We start from the raw sequence: 27,305 nt of genomic DNA, 5'->3' as shown, positions 1-27,305 counted from the left end.
CTCTTAAAATCTGCAGTCTTGCCCTTGTTTTACTATAATATGAGACTCCATTAACGATTCTGTCTTTTCTTGAAGCTGGTATGTTCTTCAAAGCAGTGGGAAAAAATAATAAATGTATTTTTAACAAGCTGCCACATAACTGAATTCAGGCAAAATACATACTAGCGATAGATTTATGCAACACAAATAGCTAGACCTTGGGGGCCTTCCTGGCGCCTAAGTGGGTGACCAGGTTAAATGTGTAACTTCCCGCATCACATACAGAGGTGATAGGCACGAAGCAGTGAGGCGGATGAGTTGAGACATATAGAAACACCAGGGAAGATATAGAAGGTGGTGGGGTGGTACTGGCCTTTTATCATTTTCTATCCTATTAAAGAGCATCAGGGAGACTGCTTGCTGTTTTGATCTCTCAGATCAGGGCTGGAGAAGTTAGTGCTGCTTCTGTGTGTGTGTGTGCATGTGAGAATACAGCCTGGGGCATCATGCAGGGAGACACATGGGTGCTTGGCACAGGCTGTCATGGCATGGGAAGGGCAGGTACCTGCATTCAGTTTGGCATCTTCCTTTCTCCAATAGGAGCAGACACAGATTCGCTTGACTGAAACTCAGTAACAAAGCGGCAGGGGAAGAGAGAGAGGGAGTGATAGAGAGAGAGAGAGAGGGTGAGAGAGAGAGAAACACCTTAAGAGGCAACAGCAACATCACATGGCAGCTGAGAGCAGCCTGCTCTGGGAATAAGATGGTATTTTTGAACTCTGCAAGCAAAAAGCGCTTTCATAAATTTTATATGGGAGGCGTTTTATGAGAGAGAAGAGAGGAAGACAGGAGGAAGAGAGAGGGGGAGAGAGAAAGAGAGAGAGATAGAGAGGACAGAGAAGGGAAAGAGACAGCTGTAGAGTGAAATAGTGGTACAGCAAGAGACAGGGCAGGAACAGATAGGTATAGGAAGAAATAGTGATAAAGGTAAAGAGGGAGGATAGGGAGAAGGGAGGGAGGAGAGAGGGAGGGAGAGAGAGAAACAGGGGAGTGAGGAAGGCTGGAGCAAAGAGATACATACAGATACAAGCTGGAGAGCAGCAAGGGAGCAACTGTGGGTCTGTCTCTTGTCATCTCTGACTGTCTCTGACAGTCTCCCAGCGCTGGCACAGCTTCTGGTGACAAAGGGCTCAATGACTCTCCTTAGACTCTGTTCCCCCAACACTAAGGGGGTGGAGAGGTGTGAACAGTTCTCAGCCAAGAAAGGGGGCGTCTTCCCCCCCTAAATACCCTGAGGAGAGAGAGAAGTGGGAGACAGCGGGAGAGGGAATAGAGTGCTGCCCCTGGGAGCCGGCAGAGAGACTTTCTTGTCCTATATCCCAAACAAGGCAGCAGAGGAGAAGAAGGAGCCAGAGGACGTACAGAGACCCCGGCAGGGAGAAGACACTTTCCCAGGACTGTGCCGGATTGCGGGACACAGAGGAACACTTGGGAGGGGAAGGGTCCGTCTCCCGGATTAAGCTGCTGTCTCTCAGGAGTGGGGATGCGCACAGGTGTCACCATGCAGCGCACAGGTAGGAGCCCTGGGTGGCACAGGGGCACCATACTGCACATTACATGCCTGCTGTCACTGCACCCACCATGCACACAGTACAGTGTGCCCTGTGGGTACTGGGGGGGCAGAAGCAGACGTTCCGATGGTAGTTTCCCTTCATGGTCTCTGACCATCCGCACTTATTATACTGTATATGGCTTAGCGGCACTTTGTAGGGACTGCTCTGCTAACTACTGTCATTAACCCGTTACCTGCCAGGGCAGCCTAAGCACCGCGCCTGCCAGGTAGGATGCTGGGCACCCGGGGTCAGTAACCCCCTTCCTGCTGTGCCGGGTCCTTATCATCACTACAGCCCGGGCTCTGTGTGACTTCTCATCGCCCATGCCCAGCAGCGGGGGGTGGCATTACCAGGGGCTGCCGTGCTCTGTCTGGGCTGTCTGCAGAGGCAAAGATAGATAGATAGATAGATAGATAGATTATATATAGGATATGTATATACCATATATGGAACAAATTTGATTAGACATCAGCCATTCTGCAGATACATTTGCACATTCCATATTCATTATTCTGTTAGTGCCAGATGATGTGATTTTGAGAAACAATAACAATCACGTACAGTAGGATAGTTGTCAGAGCATCTTCACAGGCACCTGCCACCTGTACATCATATTTGTATATGTCACCTTTACGGGTCACCTGTACATCTCACCTGTACATCCCATTTGTACATGTCATGTCACCTGTACATCTCACATGCACATCCCTAGTGTACATCCCATTTGTACATGTTACCTGTACATCCCTCCTGTATATCTCACCTGCATGTGTCACCTACACCGTACATGTCATCTGTACATCCCTCCTGTACATCTCACCTGCATATGTCACCTACACCGTACATGTCATCTCTACATCCCTTCTATATATCTCACCTGCATATGTCACCTACACCGTACATGTCATCTGTACATCCCTCCTGTACATCTCACCTGCATATGTCACCTACACCGTACATGTTACCTGTACATCCCTCCTGTATATCTCACCTGCATGTCACCTACACCGTACATCATATTTGTATATGTCACCTGTATGGGTCACCTGTACATCTCACATGCACATCCCTAGTGTACATCTCACCTGTACATCCCATTTCTACATCCTCCTGTACATCTCACCTGCATATGTCACCTACACCGTACACATGTTACATGTACATCCCTCCTGTATATCTCACCTGCATGTCACCTACTGTGCACCGTACATCATATTTGTATATGTCACCTGTATGGGTCACCTGTACATCTCACATGCACATCCCTAGTGTACATCTCACCTGTACATCCCATTTCTACATCCTCCTGTACATCTCACCTGCATATGTCACCTACACCGTACACATGTTACATGTACATCCCTCCTGTACAAATCACCTGTACATGTAACCTGAACATGTGACCCACACATCTCACTAGAATGTGTCACCTGCACATCTCACCTGTGTATATACTGTATATATAACCTGTACATGTAACCTGAATGGGACCCACACATCTCACTTGCATGTCACCTGCACATCTCACCTGTGTATATATATATCACCTGTGCATGTAACCTGAACATGTGACCCACACATCTCACTAGAATGTGTCACCTGCACATCTCACCTGTGTATATACTGTATATATAACCTGTACATGTAACCTGAATGGGACCCACACATCTCACTTGCATGTCACCTGCACATCTCACCTGTGTATATATATCACCTGTGCATGTAACCTGAACGTGTAACCACACATCTTACGTGTATGTGTCACCTGCACATTTATCCTGTATATATACTGTGTATATATATATATATATATATATATATCTCACACCTGAACATGTAACCCACACATCTCAGGTGTACAGTATGTGTCACCTGCACATCTCACCTTTATATATATCACACCTGTATATGTAACCTGTACAACAAATATTTTCCATGTTCCTGTCTTTGTCCAGATGATGTAACCCTACATTCTGTTCTTGTACTACTGTAGGTGCCACTTTCCTTTTGCCTCCCTGGGAGTCATTTGTCTTTGTCATAAGGTAGCTCTGTCTTTGCCAGACTGATCTGTGCCCCATCCTAGCTGTCTCTCTTCACCTACTGTACATCCAGTGTCAGGAGATAGGTGGCTGGGATGTGCAATCCCAGGAGTACTGTATCTTACATGTGTGTTCATGTGCACAGTGGTTATTCAAATTATTGTGGTATTATTGTACATGATGCTACTTAGTCGCATGTGTTACTCTGGGTAAACCCAAACTTCAACTATTTTTATTTATTGATAATAACAGCGTTTATATCGACGAGCTTATAGAGTGCCAGAACTATCCCCAGTGCTGCAATAACCCCGTGCTCCAATTCTTATGCGGAAATATACTTTGTGTATTATGCCCCCCTTGTCCACACAATACATATGTTTTGTTCCTGGCTTGTTATTGATCTGTTTCTGTGTGGCATACGGTATATAAGTCACATTTAAGTCTATATATCGTAGCAGGACAATGAATAATAAAGCCAGATCTTAGGGTTATAACACTTTAAAATACAGTAACTCTCTCTCTATAATATATGGTTGCAGGGACTTCTACCAGTACCCCCTCACATAATTCCAGGAGGTATAATAGCTGGCACTGTGTTTGTTGTTGTGGTGTTGGGGTAGTTGGTGATAAATGGTTGGCACAGGATTTGGATGAACTCATTATCCTTGTAAAGAAAAGTGAAATAGGAGAAAACAGATGGTGAAATCCCTAAGGGAGCAGGGACATTACAGATTAGCATGGATCACATCAGCAGGTTATTAAAGGTGTGGGGGAAACGCTGCTTCTGTGAAGGAAAGGTCTGGGAAGTGGGAATGAAGCAAGTGTCTGAAGCGATTTTTCCAAACCATCTCCTGGGGACAACAAAGTCAGACTTGGTTTGTGCAAAAAAACTATTAACCCTTATCAGCCTGAAGAGCCAGCAACACTTTGCAATAAAATAAAGTGTGTGCCTACAGGTAGTGATGGCATTACCTAACCTACATTCACCCTTACAGTATGACTGCTGTTAATGTGGCTGTTTTGGAAGGTACAAACTGTCTGCACACTGTAGGACACACAAACAAATCTTCATTGTAACTCTCCTAATGGCAGCAACATGCTACTACCTGCACAATGTGTCCTACCCCCCGGGGAACCTCATCTATACTGTGTATCTGCTGCTTAGTACCCAGCAGGTCATCCCCCACTGCTGAGGACCTTTGGTGTCAAGGTGACAGGCTAGGCAAAGAAGACTTTTTTAATGGCAAAAATGATGAACTAGATATTATGGAGGGTTTACTACACACAAACTGATAAAACCATCACGTACTTAGCATTATTATTAAACTATTATTTTAATTTGCAGAAAAATCACCCATGCTGTCTAACACCTCTGTTTCCTGGCTGTATACTGAGCCTATGCCATATCTTTACACAAAGATGATAAACCTAATGTACTAATCAACAGGAATCTCCTTACTCAGGTTGATGCTTTCTCTCTGCTTGTCCTTGAAGAGTGTTCAAGGTCATATAGAGCAGAGAGTGAACTCTTGGAGGCTTCCATTAATGGCGACATTGATCTTTTAAAGCCTTTTAGTCTAACCAAATGTTTAATATATACTGCCATGTCCTTATGCACAATATTAGCTAATGATTTGTAAACTATCCACTTAGACACTTATATATTGCACCAAATTCTATTACAGGATCCCCCCGCCATGCCTATTAGTCGCCATTTGGTTAACTGATTTTGGAAGTAGTCTATTAACTTCATTAACAATTATTTCCGTACATTTCTGTTGACTTTCCTGTATGAGCTTTAAGCTTCTGACAATAACACAGTGCCATTTAACACATTCTTATTTATGTTTATTTATTGTTATTTTTGACTACAGTGTGGATTTATATGAGATTGATCAAAGCTTGGAGATAGAAAAAGTGGAGAGCGATAAAGTTCCAACGAATCCGCTTCTGTCATTTTACAAGCTGTGTTTATAAAAAATGACGGAAGCTGATTGGTTATTATCAAATCTTGGAGAGAAATAAAGTCGATAGAGAGATAAAAATGCCAACCAATCAGCTTCTGTTGAAAAATGACAGGAGCATTTTATCTCTCTTCACGTTATCTCTCTTAAAGTTTTGATAAATCTATCCTTTTGTATTTGTGGTAACAATAGTTTCCTTAATTAAGGGGGATATTCAATCACTGGCGAGCATCTCCCGTCGGGGGAGATAGCCGCTGGGCCCTATTCAATGCTGTCTTTCCCAACAGCATTGAGCAGGGGATCTCGCAGAACGAGCCCGACTTCACAAGCAATTGACGAGCTCCTGGACGCAGCTCACCTCTTGCCGGCCGCAGCTCTCGGCCACGCCCCCTCCTCGCTCCCTGGCAGGCGGGACATTGAATCCTACCTGCTTGTTCTCGGTTGAGCTGACCGAGAACAGGACTGGGTCACGGCTGTCGAGCCAGCTTGACAGCCGTGACCCCCAAAGTGAATACCCCCTTAAGTATCATTTAAATTGGATTCTATGGTGGGATAAATTAGCCCAGCCCTAAAGCCCACATGTACTAGACGAGAAATGAACAGATATCTTTTAAAAAACCTATAGTGTGTACACTCAATATCATTAACGAGGCATGCTCCCGCGCATCATTAATGACACCCTCCATCTGCTGAATGTGTAGGTCAATATTGGCTATATCGCCAACGACTCGCATGTTAGGCTGGTCCTGGTGAGCTCATTGAATGATATCATTTACACTTGATTCATCTACCTGTGACTGATATTGTATACTATATAGGCTGCGGGTCATCTAGTGTGCACGGGGCTTAACTAAAGTCTAAGTGTACAGTGTATCTGCTTCTTTCCTTAGCTGTTGTAAAATGTTTAGAAGTATCCTCAGAGGCGGGTCCAGTAAATTGAGTTCATATACCAAATAAATGAAGTGCTCGCTGCACTTACTGCCTGCCCATACTGTATGTATATGTGTGTATACTGTATATGTTTGTATGTACAGTATGTGTACAGTATATGTATATACAGTATATATATATATATATATATATATATATATATATATATATATACAATTGCAGAGGGGAGGCACTCCGATGTACGCCTTTCTGTCGACTGTGTTTGACAGCACTATACTGCTGATGATTCCGGTGCCCTCCAATCTGCAGGAAATGCTGCTGTATGTAGACGGCTTGGGGGGATGGCGGCACTCGGCAATGAAACAGACTCCACACGGGTTTAAACCAACGTTTCTGGGCTTTATTAGCCCCTTTGTCAAGGTGCAGGAGGAACCTTGACAAAGGGGCTAATAAAGCCCAGAAACGTTGGTTTAAACCCGTGTGGAGTCTGTTTCATTGCCGAGTGCCGCCATCCCCCCAAGCCGTCTATATATATATATATATATATATATATATATATATATATATATATATATAGATAGATAGATAGATAGATATAGAACAAATGGGATGAAGGCACTCCAATAGTAATGCTGATGTAAATTGCCGGGGTGCTGCACGCAGGGAGGTATGTAGAGAGGAAATATATATATATATATATATATATATTATATATATATATATATTGACAATCGTTGTGTACATCACCACCAGATAAGCCCAATTTGCTTTTATACATTGTACGGATTTTAATTGTTTTTTGCGGTGTGAATAAATTGTGTTGAACATACTACACTAGTCCGTTTTTCCCTGCACTCTCTCCCTACATGTGTGTGCCGCAAATTACATGGTGGAGTGGATTGAGGAGGGTTTTTCCTTGAGACCTGTTGTACAGTCACCGGGACTTTCTTGCCAAAGACGCTCATAGAACAGTGGTGGAAAACCACCCTACACGGTACACCTTTAAAATTGGGGGTGTGTCTGTCTTCATGTGGTGAAGGGAGACAAAATTGGTTTAAAAATTACTGCACTATAGGCGCCCATCTCACCCTTTTTCATATATATATATATATATATATATATATATATATATATATATATATATATAGTATCCTATTAGCCCAGATAAAACAACAGGAGCGAAAATCTTCCAGTTTTTTCAATTTTCCCCAATATTTTATATTTTATTAGGCTAATTTTGATCGCCTGATAAAAATGTTTTTGCCCACCGCAGACCCATTTTCGCTGCCTCAGTGCCAGCTTATTGGGCTGGCATGCCTTCATAGCCCTTGGCAAGCCTACATGTATATAGTATATTGTGGTCTATAAGATACAGCCCCGTACAGTATATGGGAAAGCTATTCTTTACTCTACATTAGTAATGTAACACTTAGCTACGGATACATTTTTACATACAATTTCTGTGAATCCGTTATCACAAAAGGAAAATCCAGAATGAATAATGAATCCATCATTTTGTTAGAAGCCCTATATTTTATCCTAAAAAAATTATTGTCAGAATTGTTCAGTGTCTTTGTATTCGTCCAAATATGTCATAGTGATATGGGATGACGAATATAGTCTAGCACTCCAAACTAGTATGTATAATTGATGCATTGTATGACATTTAGCATATCAGTACCAGTAAAATAGTCTGAGCACCATGCTCCTTCTAACCACATTTTCGCATTAGAGAACTCAGAAATGGGTAAGTGTTTGCTATTAACGACTAAATTGCCTAATTGTATAATACAACTTACATGCACAATATATATTTTTTTTCTTTGAAATCCCATGTGCATTTAGTAATTAAATGTAGAGTTAGACGTTGCTAGGAACAAGGCAGGATAAACAGGTTAACTCTTTACTAAAGCTTTTCGTTTTCAAATCTATCAGCACTGGAACATTAACTGACACCTGTGACTGTATGCAAAGCATGGAGTAGCCTTTGTTTTTCTTTGTCAACTGACTATATTATTTGGAAAGGTCATTGGCCTTAGAAGTATGTTATATTATAATAGTATTATGATTATTCCTTAGCTGAATCACTTGCATATGGCATAACATGTTTTACCATAGTGTGTGTGTATGTGTGTATGTAGATGTGATAAGGAATATAGCGGATGATTCGGGTTGGTTTGCAAAGCACATTTGGTTTGCGAATGGACTAAAACCATGTGCACTGCAGGTGGGGTAGATGTTATGCAGAGAATTAGATTTGGATGAGTTATTTTGTTTCTGTGCAGGGTAAATACTGGCTGCTTTATTTTTACACTGCTATAAAGATATCAGTTTGAAGTACAAACCCCACCCAAATCTAACTCTCTCTGCACATGTTATATCAGCCCCACCTGCAGTGCACATGGTTTTGTCCATTAGCAAACCAAAAGTGCTTTGTAAACCAACCTGAATCACCCACATAGAGTGTAAGCTCCACTGGGACGGGGGCCATTGTGAATAACTTAATTTTCTGTGTAAATGCTACAGCATATAAGGTACTATAGATGTTTTAAATCTTGGAGCGAGGTAAAGTGGAAAAAGTACCAATCAGTCATCTTCTAACTGTCATTCTATTGGCTGTGTTTGAAAAATGGCAGAAGTTGATTGGATAGCACTTTATTTTTCTCCAAGGTTCGATACATCTTCCCATATTTGTGCGATATCTACAGTAAGGGGGGTATTAAATCCAAGTTGATTTTTCCACCTGGCGGAAATATCAGGTGTCAGTATTCAATCCCAGCTAAAAACAGCCAAGACTCGCCTATGCAGATTCGACTTTGCTGAAAGTCGAATCCGATTGTCTAAAAACTGCCACTGGATTGTCGAATCTGCTGTGGGCGGCCATTTTTGCTGATGCACCAACTGTTGGAATCTACTCAGACAGTCGGAAAAACGGAGCTAAAGTTGACAAGGCCGAATGTAAATTCGAAATATTCTTGTAAAAAACAGCCGATATATCTGCCTGGCAGAAATATCAGCCAAGATGAAATAATAGCCCCCTAAATAATTAATTTTTTTTTTATAAATAAAAGAATAAATATATCTTTCTCTGTTTATAGATGTCACTAAAAAAGTAACATGTATAATACTTAATGTAACTAATGTTAAGAAAATAACTTTTTAATTTGCATTGGGTGAGGTAGTTTCAAAACTTCATGCCGACTCACTTATAAGCACACAAAAAAACAACTGGAAGCCGCTGGGCAAATTGTGAGTCTTAAAGTTGTGTGTTGTTAAGCAGCGAGTGCCAGCTGAGCTTTGTTAAGTGGCAGTGTAATTAATTATTTAAAATCTTGTAGCTGTCTTTCATTAGAATTTATCTGTACATCAACCACAAAATCAGTCAAACACACTCATTTATAAGTTAATGCAAGCTCTGAATAATTTAGTGAGAGTTAGATCAGGGCTAGGCTGCACTCTCTCTCGCCACACTGTCTCTCCTCTGGGTTTAATGGTTCCCAGTAAATGGTGTGGGCGGAAGGGAGGGCTGGTGAGTCTAAAGAGGATTATGGTTAAGGAGTGGCGAGGAGTCCCTATATTGTCAGACCAGTGGTCTAGTTACAAGAAATGCGTTGAAAAGAAATGAGAAGACTTGAAACAGAAATGCGTGTCAAGGATTATAAGAGTACACACAATTAAAAAGCCCAAAATATGATATTAACAGTATACAGAGAATAAGAATGTACTTATTATACAAATGTGATGATAGCATGTGTTATGCAACTGATATCTGTGTGACCAATGATGTCATCTTTGTGGTAGCTGAGTTATGATGTCATCACTACAGTTCTCATCAGAAGAATGCGTTCTTTATAAGGAATAACACACAAATTTCTCTAAATTATAATGGACATCAGATATCATTTTAGATTTTGGTGTCAAAGCGCTCTACCTGTAGCACTCTACACAAAGCGCTCTGTAGCACTCTACACACAGAGCACAAAGCGCTCTACCTGTTAAATCATGAAACTATGAAACTACTTTGTGATTTCAAATTCTTTCTTATTTACAGTAGAAGATTCATTACCCTATACATAAACTAAACAATGTGGGGGGGGGGGGGGGGGTAAAGGTATGTACAAATATAGATGGGAAATTGCAAATATCACAATGGAGAACTGAGGGATAGATGTATGTAGCAGTGATAAGGGAGGAGTAGTGATAAAGTGCCTGGTACTTTATCACCGGCCAATCAGATCCTAACTGTCCCTTTTTAAACCCAGTCTGTAACTTCACAGTCAGGAGCTGATTGGCCGGTGATAAAGTACCAGGCACTTTATAACTTCTCCTCCCTTATCACTGCTTCACACATCTACCTCTGAATGTCTTCAATCCCCTTGTTAGGTTATGTCGACTTAATACTGAAAGAACATTTACAACTAAGAATTGACTACATAGGTTGATATATAGATATAAACTATGAAGAGCTATATAGAAACCAACACTTCTTAGTGTTAGTAAATACTGTATGTATAGAAGAGTGAGAAATACAGACAAAAGAAGCCTTTGAGAATTATGAGGGATATGCAGTGTAGGCTGAACACTTAACGGAAGCGATTGGGCATTCATTGAAAACTTCCTACTTAAAAGACAATAGGGAACATTTATTAAAATCTAAATTCTGCCAGCAAATTGACCTGTGTTCCTGCACACTTATAAAATGTTCCACCACGTCAATAAATCATGTTGCACCTGTCTAATGCATAGGCCCGCCTGGTATTTATTCAACTAAACTGTTGCCCTTTTACAGTCAGTAACGATGAAAACAATGTGTTTCAGTTATAATCAGTGTATGTTGGACCTTATATGCTAAGCTGCGTATATGCTCGCAGCCTTGCAAACAGGTAAGCGCCGCCCTGCCAAACACCTGCCCCCTCACCATCCGAATCCCCTCACTAGCATGCGAGGGGATGTGTATGAGAACACATCCCCTTGCCCATAAAACACTGTTCCTTTGCTCCCGCCCCCTGCCTGCCCCGGACCTCCCTGCACAGAGCAAACGGCTAGGCGATGTGAAACTCCTGGGGTTTGTGTATGCGCAAACCCCAACCATCGGCCGGGGTAGCGAATTTGGACCTGAGCGATCAGGTCTGAATCAGGCCCATCATTTACTTTCACCAGTATTCATGAATTACAGTACTTACATTTCTAGGTCTTTCCATTCTTGCTAGTGTCTATATGTTACCCTCTTCAAAAATATTAGACTTGTTTATGGCACTACTTTGTCTACAAACTTTTTGATGTTGAAGCTATGTAGTTTATCGACAAAATCCTTGTTTCTTGGGGCCTAATATGTACACAATGGGGGGGATTCAATCCCAAGTCAGGTCTGTCGGGCCGGCCCGTCAGTCATGCCCCTCCCATCCTGTTCTCGGCCCGCTTGACTGCATCTCGGCAGACGGATTCAATTTCCTGCCTGTCGAATGCCGAAAAGGGGGTGCGGGCACGAGAAATGGCCGTGGATTGCCGAGATCCGTCTGTGAGCTCAACAATCCACGGCCATTCTCGGCAAAAGGAGCCTGACTGCTTTTAAAGTCGGGCTTGTTTTGCCGAGATGCCTGTTCAATGCTGTTGGGAAAGACAGCATTGAATAGGCTGCCACCTCTATTTCCCCCTGTTGGAAATAGCAGCAGGGGATTGAATACCCTCCAATGACTGATTTTCACACAATAGAGCGATTATTGGTAAACCACGCATGTGCTGCAATCACGCCGCGCATGTGCCAAGGTACCGCTGACATCCTGTTCGCAACCAAGATTTCATGGAAAAGTGATTGACAGGAAGTGAGTGTTTGGAAGTGTTAACAGGGAATGCAAAAAGAGTTGTAGAAAAATGCTGGTACGTCATTGTTGTTCTTGGAGTATCAGTCAGCTGCGATCATGTACTCAGAGAAACATAGTGCCTACTGCGGCGTCCAGTCTGTGTAGCCATAAGGCTAACCTAGTAGTCAATGATCTCCTTTTTTGCGTATAGACTGCGAATGTATACACAATTTCCAAATAATGCTTCAATAGCCATCTCTTTTATGCTTGATGGGCAGATTCACTTGCTAACATTAGCTGTTCCATAGCCTAAAAACATGGATGACGCCCTTGGAGCGGCACAGACTCCTTATTGATAGATTTTTTTTTTTAAATCCATTAGTTTGTATGGCTCATTGTTGTACACTGAGTCCCAGAGATAAGTAAGAAGATACAGATATATAAGATAAAGCACTGTATAGAGAACAAAATAACATAGATGAATGGAATAAGAACAGGCTAAGCAAGAAGTTTACAGGCACAATAGGTACAAAATGTAACACCAAATGGATATAGGAATATAATGGAAGGAAAACGCTGCAAAGCAAACAAGAAGAAAGGGCCTGATTCTGGTTAGCTCAATAAGCTGCAAAGATAGCAGTTTACCGAATGCCAGAGAGACCATCCCGCTGAATACCCCCCTGCCGTTTCCCCTAGCAACCATGCAAGGGGATGCGTTACAAAGACACTTCTTCTTTTCTCGTGCCTTTGCAAATAAAAGTCAACTGACTGGCCAAAGACCTGTGATGCCAGCCGCCCTCCCCCGGCAGGCATCGATCCGCCTGTATAGCCATGGAAACACCCAGCATTTTCATGGGAACGCCTATAAAACACCGGCCCTCCCTCCCCGCTGCGATCGGCCCGGCCGTTCGCTGTCAGGGTTGCACATGCGCAGAAACTCATGACTATCTGCGTGTGATCCAAAACCGCCTCCAAAATGTGTAATTGCAAACAGTCCTTTTTGGTGTTTCCGTCTGCTGATGTTGACAACCACAGCATACAGCGTGTGGCAGATAAGGTCTTTACTAGAGGTGGTGCAGGTTCCCGATGCCTCCTGAACGAGCCCATGCCTGGGTCACAGTAAATGACACAAACAAGAGATTGAGGACTCAATAATGAGAACAGTAGGGAATCGTGATAATAAACAGAATGCAGTAGAACAATAATGAACTGGTTTTGACAGAAAAACATTAAGCGTGTTAAATGAAAGAGACAGAGCAGGACCTTTCCAAATGAGGTGGCCGGATTTAAACAGTTGAGAAATAAAAGATTTGGAGAATTAGATAGCGGGAAGCAAAAAGAGTAAGTGGTTTAGTAGTAAACATGCAAAGGATTGTTTATAATTCTTGTGGTCTAATGAAAGATCACTTTATCTTGTCTAAATTGCTGCTCGTCTGATGATATCTTGAATTAAAATGTCCTTTCCAATTAGGAAAACAAGGTACTCGCACACCAGAGGTCGGATTCGCTTTGTAGTCTAGACGTTGTCAAGAGAAGTTCTGGTTCTAGACTAGAAAGACCACTTAGCGCCTTAATGCCATGAATAGTCTCAAACAGTCAATCTATTACCGGTTCAAGCTGATTTTCTGTGAGTACAATTCAGAGACATTGTTATTTGCTACTAAGGCTGATTGCACCATTGCCCAAAAATTGTCTTATTTACCAGCATCATTGGGATATCAGGGACTGCTGCTTATCATGTCCTGGACCAGAACAGGCATTACTATCACAGCTGCCAACACTACAGGCCAGGAATGACCCCTAGGAGGAATGGAGTCAGTTTCCTGCAGCTGATGCTTTTGGATGTGGTTGCCTGGCTTTCAGTTTGGATATTCAGCTACATACTTATTGATTTTAAATAAATATATATTTCAGGGACTCATCCGTTCTTTTATAGTAACCTTGAAATGAAAACTACTGTAACTTTCAATTCATCATTGTTTCACTTAAATTGTTTCCTGGGCTCTTCCAGGTTCACAAGATATTGTGTACATTGTTCTCTGTTTTTGTTTTGTGTGTTACACACTGGGTGTTTTATATACAGAGGTTTTGTATACCAGAATTTAAGAACGTAAATAAAACCGAAAAGCACATAATATATATAAAGGCTAACGACTCCACACCTCTGTGAGGTGACGTACTGCCACTGACCAAAAAAAGGCGCTCACCAGACCAAACTCTCCTTTGTCTGCTAAAAGATGTCATACCAGAAAGTGAAAGCAATTTTTGCAGGGACACTTCTCTTTTTTTTTCATACTTGCTGGATATGGAGACAGGGAGCTTTGAAGAGATTGGAGGTAGGTGCAGCTAAGGACTGGGGTGGGGGTGAAGAGTCTGTGGTCAAAAAACTGTCACAGCTCAAACTCAAAACTTTCACAGCTCAAAGTGAAAGTACAACGGAGAGGCCGTCATGGTAATGAGCTGTTAACTAGTTCTTTAATAAACATTTAGCAGCTGATTCTCGAACACAGAGCATTCTAAATATGATAACACCGTCATTTTAAAGATGACCATGATTGCAGCTTATCGGTTCCTTAGAAACCAGTGAGGCCACTGAGGCATGGGGTTTGCACTCATACAGATGAAGCCATCTGTAACGCTGGCACGCTGAGACAACCCGTCAGATGTGTATTATAGCTGTTACCGATATATCCTGCAGATATATTGGTGCATCTGTGGGTCGGCTCACCGACCAACCTATATGCCCGGCACAGGAACTGCTGACATTAAAGTCACTAGTGGCTCCTGTGGCTAGACATGCCGGGCAGAAGATTGGTAAGTGTGTGTATACACAGGATTGTTTGTGCACAAACCTTACAAATCGTTAGATTGGTTGGCGTATCGGCCTGGTGTGTACCCAGCTTTAGGCACTATGCAATTTGTAGTTCCTGTGTAAATTGTCTATAGATGTATGACCTTAGCCACATTCACCAAAAGGGCAATCTTCCCTAGTGGTCAGTACAATGTTGATTGTTGATCGTTGACTGGAGCCTAAAGGTGCATACACACGGATAGATTTGGCAAAAGATCTGGGCGTTCCCGACCGACTGAAATGACCAATCGCTCAAATCGTTCCGTGTGAACAATCTATCGGACGATGCGCGTACCCGACGGTCGTTGGTAGAGGTTACTGATCTTTCCTGCATGCAGAAAGATCAGCAACCAATCGTTAACGATTGCACGGTGAACGATTTGGTACGGCTAATTTACTGGCTCCCTCTCCCTCCACCATCATTAAAGAACAATCGTTCATGTGTAATCGTTTGCTCAATCGTTCATCATTTGTCACCAAATTGTTTGTGCAGGAGGTTCAGAGGAAATTGTTAACGAGATTGAATCATTGGCCAAATCTATCCGTGTGTACGCACCTATAGACAGTACTGTACAGAACTGCCCCCTTCTGTTAGCATGATGTCTTTCTGGAAAACTGTTACCTTACTGCAGCAGCCTGGCACACCTCTGCTTGGGCTAGCGAATCACAGTGCTGTGCTCACATATAGCTGGGGGTTCTGGGTCAGTGGCAGCCTTGTAGTGTTCTGCTTGAATGTAGAAATCTTGTTTTTTTGATGTGAAACTAAAGAGTCACAAATTGAAGCGAAGGACTGAGTCTGAGTCAGGAATTTTTCGGCAGAGTACAAAGGATTGGGAGAACACAGGCTGAAGCTGTTTTGGAGCTGTTTCAGTTCTCATTAATAAAAGTGATCTTGTTGTTCGACCAAATCCTTGTTGTTTGCCCGGACACCCACACCACATGCGTCCTGCAAGCATAACAAATGTGTGATAGAAAACTGGGAATGCAGCAGGAATGTGGAATGGTTGCTGTATGTTCTAGATCTTGGATTTGAATAGAAAATAAGTATAATTATTCAAAATCTATGCGTCTGTTAGAAGTATTGTTATTTTTGTTTCACTTGTTTTCAAAGATAAAAATGACTACTACCGGCATTTATCAAAAAAGTTGAGCGAGACATCGTAACCCCAGTGATACCGGGGAAGTAAGAATTATATTATCGCTTTGCCCACCAGTTTGCCCAGTCACGAGTGTGAGCGTCCGAGATCCAAAGCATTTGTCCTTTGAGTTCCACTTAGTAAAAAAAATCTTAAAATGGAAATTAGATTATAATTATTCAAAAACAATAAATCGCTGTGTAAAGCATTTCATGATTTTATTGTTCTATCATCATTCTGAGACGGTTTAATAGCCTTCCGTTAAACTTACTGGCGGCAAGGTTTTTGCCAGTGCTAAAAAGGGTTTTGAAGACATTAAGCCATTTTTTGTATTGGTGACGAGAAAACAAGCCCTACCGTTGATGACAATGCCTCTTTATTTTATTTTTTTAACAATAGAGCTCTTTGTCCTTTGATAAATGTACCTCTAAGTGGGTCTACTACTGGTTGCCAAGTTACTGCTATACCTGATGTTTCAATTTAAAAAATATGCAAATGTTGCAGCCACCAGTTTGTTTACTGAGACACCAACAACCGGCGACTCAGTTCTGCGTCTTGCATGCAAAGATGCAACATCAGTATCATTGGTTGCACATTAGACCTCAGTGGTGATAGCCACTGGCTGGCAGTACAATGCTCTGTATTACTTAACCCCTACCATGCTAGTGACGTACTGCTTGGGTAGAATTCAGTATCGCTTAGCTTCCTCAGATGTAATCAAATCATAATCAAATTAAAGAGTGTGTCCAGATTTAGAGTTGGAAGGGTTGGCACCAATGTTCCCTCTAATTTTACGAAGGCTGTGTGCGGCAAAAGATTTTGGCTGTGCAACTTTGGAAGGAAATTTAAATTTTTGTGTGTCACATATATAACTGGAAAATGACGTTCAGCATTTGTGTTAACTTTACTTCAAAATGATATTAAACATTTAAACATTCAAAACACAACACACAATGTAGTTAATGGGTGAAACACACATTAATTGAGTCCACAACTGCAAAAAGGACCACTGCTGCTTTGTGCGCTCTGTTGTAATGTCTGTGCGCACGCTCGTCGAGTTGTGCGCGTGCGCACATGCGCACATCTTAGAGGGAACACTAGTTGGCACTATATGCATCCCTTGCAACACAATATTCATTAGCCAGGAGCAAATGTGCCCTATTAGCTGCGGTGCAATGGTGAGTGTGGTTACATCTGTTCATTTGTAGCTGCAATCACACTTGCTACTGGAGTGGCCTGTGCCTCCCAGGAGATCAGCTCAGCCTGTGCATCTACAGAGGCACTCATATTCTACATGGCGACCATGCACTCATTATCTATATGGTGACCAGGCACTCATACATGGTGACCAGGCACTCATAATCTACATGGTGACCATGCACTCATACATGGTGACCAGGCACTCATAATCTACATGGTGACCATGCACTCATACATGGTGACCAGGCACTCATAATCTACATGGTGACCAGGCACTCATACATAGTGACCAGGCAGTCATAATCTACATGGTGACCAGGCAGTCATAATCTACATGGTGACCAGGCACTCTTAATCTACATGGCGACCAGGCACTCATAATCTACATGGCGACCAGGCACTCATATTCTACATGGTGACCAGGCCCCTCATAATCTACATGGTGACCAGGTACTCATAATCTACATGGTGACCAGGCAGTCATAATCTACTTGGTGACCAGGCACTCATAATCTACTTGGTGACCAGGCGCTCATAATCTACTTGGTGACCATGCACTCATAATGTACATGGTGACCAGGCACTCATAATCTACATGGTGACCAGGCACTCATAATCTACATGGTGACCAAGCACTCATAATCTACATGGTGACCAGGCATCCATAATCTACATGGTGACCAGGCACTCATAATCTACTTGGTGACCAGGCACTCATAATCTACATGGTGACCTGGCACTCATAATCTACATGGTGACCAGGCACTCATATTCTACATGGTGACCAGGCACTCATATTCTACATGGTGACCAGGCACTCAGAATCTACATGGTGACCAGGCACTCATAATCTACATGGTGACCAGGCACTCATAATCTACATGGTGACCAGGCACTCATATTCTACATGGTGACCAGGCACTCATATTCTACATGGTGACCAGGCACTCACAATCTACATGGTGACCAGGCACTCATAATCTACATGGTGACCAGGCACTCATATTCTACATGGTGACCAGGCACTCATAATCTACATGGTGACCAGGCACTCATAACCTACATGGTGACCAGGCACTCATAACCTACATGGTGACCAGGCACTCAGAATCTACATGGTGACCAGGCACTCATATTCTACATGGTGACCAGGCTCTCATAATCTACATGGTGACCAGGCACTCATAATCTACATGGTGACCAGGCACTCATAATCTACATGGTGACCAGGCACTCAGAATCCACATGGCGACCAGGTACTCATAATCTACATGGTGACCAGACACTCAGAATCTACATGGTGACCAGGCACTCAGAATATACATGGTGACCAGGCACATATAATCTACATGGTGACCAGGCACTCATAATCTACATGGTGACCAGGCACTCATAATCTACATGGCGACCAGGCACTCATAATCTACATGGCGACCAGGCACTCATAATCTACATGGTGACCAGGCACTCATAATCTACATGGTGACCAGGCACTCATAATCTACATGGTGACCAGGCACTCATATTCTACATGGTGATCAGGCACTCATAATCTACATGGTGACCAGGCACTCATAATCTACATGGTGACCTGGCACTCATAATCTACATGGTGACCAGGCCCTCATAATCTACATGGTGACCAGGCACTCATAATCTACATGGTGACCAGGCACTCATATTCTACATGGTGACCAGGCACTCACAATCTACATGGTGAACAGGCACTCACAATCTACATGGTGACCAGGCACTCATATTCTACATGGTGACCAGGCACTCATAATCTACATGGTGACCAGGCACTCATAACCTACATGGTGACCAGGCACTCATAACCTACATGGTGACCAGGCACTCAGAATCTACATGGTGACCAGGCCCTCATAATCTACATGGTGACCAGGCACTCATAGCCTACATGGTGACCAGGCACTCATAATCTACATGGTGACCAGGCACTCATAACCTACATGGTGACCAGGCACTCATAATCTACATGGTGACTAGGCACTCAGAATCTACATGGTGACCAGGCCCTCATAACCTACATGGTGACCAGGCACTCATAACCTACATGGTGACCAGGCACTCATATTCTACATGGTGACCAGGCACTCATATTCTACATGGTAACCAGGCACTCACAATCTACATGGTGACCAGGCACTCACAATCTACATGGTGACCAGGCCCTCATAATCTACATGGTGACCAGGCACTCATAACCTACATGGTGACCAGGCACTCATAATCTACATGGTGACCAGGCACTCATAACCTACATGGTGACCAGGCACTCATAATCTACATGGTGACCAGGCACTCATAATCTACATGGTGACCAGGCACTCAGAATCTACATGGTGACCAGGCCCTCATAACCTACATGGTGACCAGGCACTCATAACCTACATGGTGACCAGGCACTCATAACCTACATGGTGACCAGGCACTCATATTCTACATGGTGACCAGGCACTCACAATCTACATGGTGACCAGGCACTCATAATCTACATGGTGACCAGGCACTCATATTCTACATGGTGACCAGGCACTCATAATCTACATGGTGACCAGGCACTCATAACCTACATGGTGACCAGGCACTCATAACCTACATGGTGACCAGGCACTCATAATCTACATGGTGACCAGGCACTCAGAATCTACATGGTGACCAGTCCCTCATAACCTACATGGTGACCAGGCACTCATAACCTACATTGTGACCAGGCACTCATAATCTACATGGTGACCAGGCACTCAGAATCTACATGGTGACCAGGCCCTCATAACCTACATGGTGACCAGGCACTCACAATCTACATGGTGACCAGGCACTCATAATCTACATGGTGACCAGGCACTCATATTCTACATGGCGACCAGGCACTCATAATCTACATGGTGACCAGGCACTCATAATCTACATGGCGACCAGGCACTCATAATCTACATGGTGACCAGGCACTCATAATCTACATGGTGACCAGGCACTCGTAATCTACATGGTGACCAGGCACTCATAATCTACATGGTGACCAGGCACTCATAATCTACATGGCAACCAGGCACTCATAAACTACATGGCGACCAGGCACTCATAATCTCCATGGCGACTCGATGTGCAATGATGATAGCAACGTTTCTGCAATAATGCGCAAATGAAGCATTCACATCATTATATTAGCATATCATCGCAATTGCATTCGGTAAATCATTGTAACCCGAGCAGGAAGAACAACCGCACCTGAATGACCCTCAGTAAATCCTATGCGTGCCATTAAAATTTTGCATGTTTATGAAGAATAATAACCAACAAAACTCCTTTCCTTCTATAACGTTGATCATAAGTTTGTGTTATCTGTTTGCTGGGTATTAACTGAAAAAAAATAACGTAACAAAATGCCATTGATTTTAATTGTATCCTTTCTGCAGCATTATGAGGACATTCCAACTAGTTTTATTGACTTGTTATTTTGGGCCTCATATACAGTACACAAGAATAGTGTTGCCAGTTTTAACATTATTGCTCCTACTTACTGTATACTTTTCGCACCTTGATGACATTTATGAGCAACATTATTGGCCTTGTGTGCCTATATTTGGAAGTGTGTCGCCATTGGTTGTGTGCCATGTTTGTTTGTGTGTCTAAGGGGTAGATGTATAAAGCAGTGATAAGGGAGGAGAAGTGATAAAGTGCCTGGTACATTATCACCGGCCAATCATCTCCTAACTGTTCCTTTTTAAACCCAGCCTGTAACTTAACAGTCAGGAGCTGATTGGCCTGTGATAAAATACCAGGCACTTTATCACTTCTCCTCCCGTATCACTGCTTCATACATCTACCTCTTAATGAGCAGTTGTAGCTTAGGACTTTGCGATACATGAAATATTTATGCAGTACCCTTGGACCGTGAATTTGAGTTTGCAATGCCTTTCCCAACTATTGAGTACTCACTAATACTGCCAGGAAGGTACAGGTAAATGTACTGAATAGGGTAGAATGATGTACTGTATAATGCACAGAAAGCACCTAAATCAATGACTCTCATTGTTGATACTGAGAAATGCAAAGCAATGTGGTTGATCATATTTAATTTAGAATGATAAAATGATCCATATTCCAATACGAGCTCTTCACTTCCAAAGACTGGTAGGGCTTAGAGGCTGCACAAATGCATTGGGGGGGCTCCTCTCATACACAGATAATGATTTAACGTCAGAAATGTCAGAGAAACTAATGATAGGAAAAACGTTCCCAGACTCAGCACCCATCCAGCTCTGCGGTGTGAAAGCTGTCAATACCAGCACAAATATTCGCAGTGAAGTTATTTTTGTGGAGTTGACAGTGGACGTGATGATGCTGTGTCGGGAGACAAGAGACGCGCACTGACTGCGGACCTTTAATACGGCACATGGCCATCAAAGGCTTGAGTGAAACGTGCCTGGGTAGACGTCAGTTCCCTTGGTAAAGCAGAGCTGAGGGCTGCTGTACCAAAATACGTCTCGTCTGTGATGCACGCAGGAGATGCTATTTTAAACATTTCACATGAACAGAGTGTCAATTGGTTTTGGAGCATGGCTATTATGCTGGAACAACATGGTTAAGCCTAGAGAATTGCCATTACATGGTTGGAGCTAGAATTGGAATCTGTCGGGAATAGTCATTCACAAAGAACATGTTTAAAATGATGATGTATGTTCAGTAGGAACGCTGCTGGATGGGTGATTAAAGACCAGTAACATACAAGAGAACACTTGATTGGGAAAAAAATTTAAATTTGCGCTGTATAAAAATGACAGTGTCCTGTAAAGCCTTTATCCTCTGTACATGTTGCATTATATGGCAGCAATAAGCTATATATTCCCCTGTATAATGTGTCCCTTGCAACAAAGGAAAGGCATCGGTCTGCCACCTGCAATGAATGCGTGATGATCACACAGATGACAGCCTGTTAATGTTCTTTCTAGTAAACCTAGTTATAAAAAGACTCGGGGAAATAGTAAAATGAAGGATGCCTGGATCTTCCTGGAGCTCTTAAATATTTTTAGATGACCTGTGACAGGCAGCGCTAATGTAAAGAAATAGGAAGTATATTCAGAATACAAAGTGTTTTGTTTTATCCAGTTCAGCGATTGGCTGTATCCAAGGCATGAGAGCAGTGGTTCTCAAGCTCGGTCCCCAGGACCCCCACACAGTGCACCAGCAGCTGCCCTCTGTATCGCCAACTGTCACATTGTAAAAATGCACAGGTGACCTGGAAAACATGAACTGTGTGGGGGTCCTGAGGACCAGAGTTGAGAACCAGTGCATTAGAGCAGTGATGGCTAACCTTTACACGCCAGCTGTTGTTGAACTACACATCCCAGCATGCCCTGCTACAGTTTTACTATTTGGCCATGTGAAAACTGATGCAGGGCATGCTGGGATGTGTAGTTCAACAACAGCTGGAGTGTCAAGGTTAGTCACTGAATTAGAAGATGGTGGGAAACGTTGAAAAAAAGGACTTACTGTATATATAAACACATATAAATGTACACAATATACATAAAATACACATACAATGGAATTTTACCTCAGTGATTACAAATGATGGGAAATATACAGTTTTCAAATTTGTCTTCTGTTATCGCAGAGCACGTTTTTACTTTTAGCATTAAACCAGGGCTATAATCACTGACCTAAAGGGCTACATTTGTGATTCTGCACTTTGCAAAGCCGTCGTGTTTTCATCTGTTTTGGCAGCTTGATTAAAAGGGCCAAAACTTCTGAAGAGACGGCGGCTTTGAAAAGTTCTGCATAGTATATTTAGCCATACCGCTGCATTTTTTGAAAAATAATTATTACAGTTACACTCACTATGTAATTTATAAACATCCTTGTCAATTACTAAGATATTACATACTGTATGTCTGAACTATTTATTGAAAAATAAATATATACAATAAATACAATAGATGTAGTACCAGTGTTTACCAGCAAATTCCTGCTACTGAATTTTCATTGGAGCCCAGTCTACATTATATAGCCAAATCTAGTTTGAATATTTTTAATGTATATATTGAGCTACCGTTTGTTTTGCAAGTATTGTAAAACAAACGGTAGGCTATCGTTGTTGTGGCGTATTGTGTATACTTTCACATGGTGCATACTGGAAATGTGGATGCATAGAATTGCAGTTTGTCCTGGTCTAAATTTTCTTACCAATTCTAGCTCAACTCTGTGTTCATTGTATAAATAGTGTCGAATATGAAATAGAAATTGTGCACATACAGTACTGTATACAGGAATTTTGCATATACTGTACATTCAGTAACTGTTTTCAGGGGAAAACCTGAAAATATATACAACGATGTCTAGAATAAGAACCAGACAGGATTTAAAGGTCCATTCCCAATGGGCATTTTTGCCCAGCGTGTATGGATAACAATGATGGGAAAAGTCGACGGGCTGAAAAGCGCTCAGTGCATACACGCTTGTTTTAGCGTTTTACCCCGGGGTTAATGACTTTCAATAGCAGGATGCTATGGAAAGCCGTCCACTCCGCCACTCATCAGCTGGCAATACCAGCAGATGAGTGGCCGGGCCATCAATCATGCGGGAGTGCGCATCAGCGGTCACCACTGCCCTGTACTCACTGGGCGGTTCTCGAGCCGAAAGTAGCTCAGACGAATAAACTGAGTGGCTATCAGCTCAAGGTCGCCCAGGGTGTATGAAATGCATCCTATGGTTATTAGGCTGGATTAAGGTCTGTGGGGTCCCTGGACAACAAAAATTGTGGGGGCGCCCCCTCCAGCACTCACCGGAGTAGATATTCTCGCTGCCTACCGGAGTCAGAGCTGCTGCACGGGCACGGCCTCTTCATGGCACCTGAGACACGGGGTGATCAGTCAGGGAGAGCAGGGAACATCCACCTGGAGACAGTGTGACAAGAGAGCAGGGCAGCGGGGCAATGCGGGGCTGGCAGGTGAGTGGGAGAACACAGCATCTATCCCCCAGAAACTAGTTCCCATTCGCCGCAGGGAACCCGCCACTGACTGTCCAGCCACCACAGGGACAGCCTGCCCGCCCCACGCTGCCCGGACCCCAGGGATGCGCTGCTCGGACCCTGCTGCCTGCCACCCACCCACCTGGAGTGTGTGGGCCTCTGATGTGTGACCGCCCCTAGTCGCCCCTATGTTGATCAATTAATAGTATAATACAGTAACTCAACAGTATTTGGGTGGCCCAGCAGGCAGAACCCTTATAACTATACAGTAGCCCATTATATAACCGCAACAAAGCCCCATCATTTATCAGTCCGTGGTTTTGTCATTCCAGGACGAAAAATGGAATTGAGAGACAATGATTGTCCCTTTCTTCCCAGGTTATTGGTATTTGGTCACTTTAAATTGTTCATTCTATTCTACTTCATCCTTTTATTTGCCACACTCCAATGCCTTAATATATATTATAGTCACATCATGGTCAGCAAGCATGTGATGATCAAAGGATCGCTTGATCATGTTCACATAAGGCCAGGCATCACCTAACATCATGTGACAAGTAATTGAACCAGCTCTGTCACATGACCACGGCTGAATTCTTTTTCTTTTGTGCTTTTTAATCCTCACACTTTGAATGTCCTGCAATGAAGAATTCAGTTCACTTTGGCTTGCAAATGAATCGTCAGCTATGAATAATAGCAACAAGAGCCAGGGCTCATAATGTAGGAGCCGGACTTGAGGCAAAGCCTAGGGGTAGGCTCCCCTGACAGGGTTTGTAGGGAGCTGATTAGCAGGATAGTCATAGAAGGGGTGTCAAAGGAGAGGGTCATAGGGGGAGGGGCTTAACGGGGTGTTGGAAGGGTTTATAAGCAGGGTTCAGGCGGGAAATAGGGGTCACTGGGAGAATTTTTCAACAGCTAAGCAGCCCTGGCATCTCCCATGGCTTCCCCAGGCGATGCTGATGCTGAGGACGCTGGATCTGCGGCTGCTGGGTTCACAGCCCCCAGGCAGCCTGGTGAGTCTGTCTCTATGTCTGTTAATGCTTTAGCGCAGAGTCAGGGGGGGGGAGGGTTAGCCCTCCAAGGGGAGATGAGCAGGGGTTTTGCTGAATTGTTGAGTGGTTTTGCAGATTGGTTGGCTGGTTTGCGGCAGGGGGCGGGGCCGTCCCCGGCGGCGGCGTGGGTGCCGCAGAATGCGGGCACACCAGCTAGCAGTAGCGTGCCAGTCAGCAGTAGTGTGCCGGTTAGCAGTGGGGTGCCGTCTAGCAGCGGGGTGCCGGTGGCCGGCAGTGGGCAAAGCAGCAGTAGTGCAGGGGCACAAGGGAGCAGTGGGGAGACGCAGGAAGAGAGTGGGAGGCTCAGTGACACTGCAAAAGGGTTTGGATAGAGAGGAGGCATTGGTCCGCTGGCTGGGGAAGCGCGGTATGGTATGGAGTGGAGTGTTGCAGGAATTTCACCGTTTTGTTCGGCTCGATAGGGCTCCCGATATATTAGTGTTGCATGTGGGTGGGAACGACCTTGGGGGCAGACCATTCAGGGAGTTGATACAGGATGTCAAGTTTGATCTCCTGCGTTTATGGGCAATGTTTCCGGAAGTGATCACGGTTTGGTCGGACATTGTGCCACGCCAATATTGGAGGGATGCAAGGTCGGCTGACAAGCTCAATAAGGCACGGATTAAAGTTAACAGGGCGATTGGGCGTTTTATGGCCAGAAACGGGGCTGTGGTGGTGAGGCACAGGGAACTGGAGTCTGGTGCCGGGGCATTTTGGAGAGGGGACGGTGTGCACCTGAATGCTGTAGGGATAGATATTTGGTCTTTGGGACTACAAGAGGGAGTTGAAACAGCGTTCCGGATGTGGGGGGGGGGGCGCACGGGGTTAAGGGTTTAATCCCGTGCTTGGTGGCGGAGGGGGGTCCTCGAGGTTAGTGGCATTGAGGCTTAATTATGCGGCGGGGAGGGCCCCATGAGGGGGCTGGACTCCCCTGGGTGAGGTTAAGTAATGAGCACTGGGTGTTGACAATTGGTGCCCTCGAGCCAATCGCTATCGGCTGGGGGTAAGAACTCCTGGAAGTGCTTGAACGTGTGGATAGATTTATTGGGGGCCTCGGGGACCACCTCCGTGGGGAATGTTTTGGTTATTGTTAAACTTGTATTGTTTCAATAAAGATGGCCGCTGTGGCCAATTTTATCCAACAGGAGAGTTGTGTCATTTTTGGGTGGATATATGGGCACAGCGATTAGACAATACCCTGTCATGTAGGAGCCGGACTTGAGGCAAAGCCTAGGGGTAGGCTCCCCTGACAGGGTTTGTAGGGAGCTGATTAGCAGGATAGTCATAGAAGGGGTGTCAAAGGAGAGGGTCATAGGGGGAGGGGCTTAACGGGGTGTTGGAAGGGTTTATAAGCAGGGTTCAGGCGGGAAATAGGGGTCACTGGGAGAATTTTTCAACAGCTCCCACCCACCCTCCCTATTTTTAGAAGGTTTTAGGTAAAATAATTGATAGAATGTCTTTTTGTCACAGTGGCCTGTGCGGAGGGGGGTCCTCGAGGTTAGTGGCATTGAGGCTTAATTATGCGGCGGGGAGGGCCCCATGAGGGGGCTGGACTCCCCTGGGTGAGGTTAAGTAATGAGCACTGGGTGTTGACAATTGGTGCCCTCGAGCCAATCGCTATCGGCTGGGGGTAAGAACTCCTGGAAGTGCTTGAACGTGTGGATAGATTTATTGGGGGCCTCGGGGACCACCTCCGTGGGGAATGTTTTGGTTATTGTTAAACTTGTATTGTTTCAATAAAGATGGCCGCTGTGGCCAATTTTATCCAACAGGAGAGTTGTG

At 43.8% G+C, this 27,305-nt stretch overlaps 1 protein-coding gene across 1 annotated transcript in view; it reads left to right on the top strand.

Moving 5' to 3' along the window:
- The first annotated feature begins 514 nt into the window (after positions 1–514).
- The window catches only part of RTN4RL1 (reticulon 4 receptor like 1), a 150,455-nt gene continuing 123,664 nt past the window's right edge, over positions 515–27,305 (top strand). The window contains exon 1 of the mRNA XM_083172138.1: positions 515–1,553. Coding sequence (XP_083028264.1) covers positions 1,523–1,553 — 31 coding nt within the window. The 5' untranslated portion in view covers positions 515–1,522. The remainder of the gene's footprint in view (positions 1,554–27,305) is intronic.

This window comes from Crinia signifera, chromosome 2, assembly GCF_055691185.1.
Source record: "Crinia signifera chromosome 2, ASM5569118v1, whole genome shotgun sequence".
In the NCBI taxonomy this organism is placed as follows: domain Eukaryota; kingdom Metazoa; phylum Chordata; class Amphibia; order Anura; family Myobatrachidae; genus Crinia; species Crinia signifera.
The sequence above is the reverse complement of the archived record's forward strand: the minus strand, read 5'-3'. Positions and strand labels throughout refer to the sequence as shown.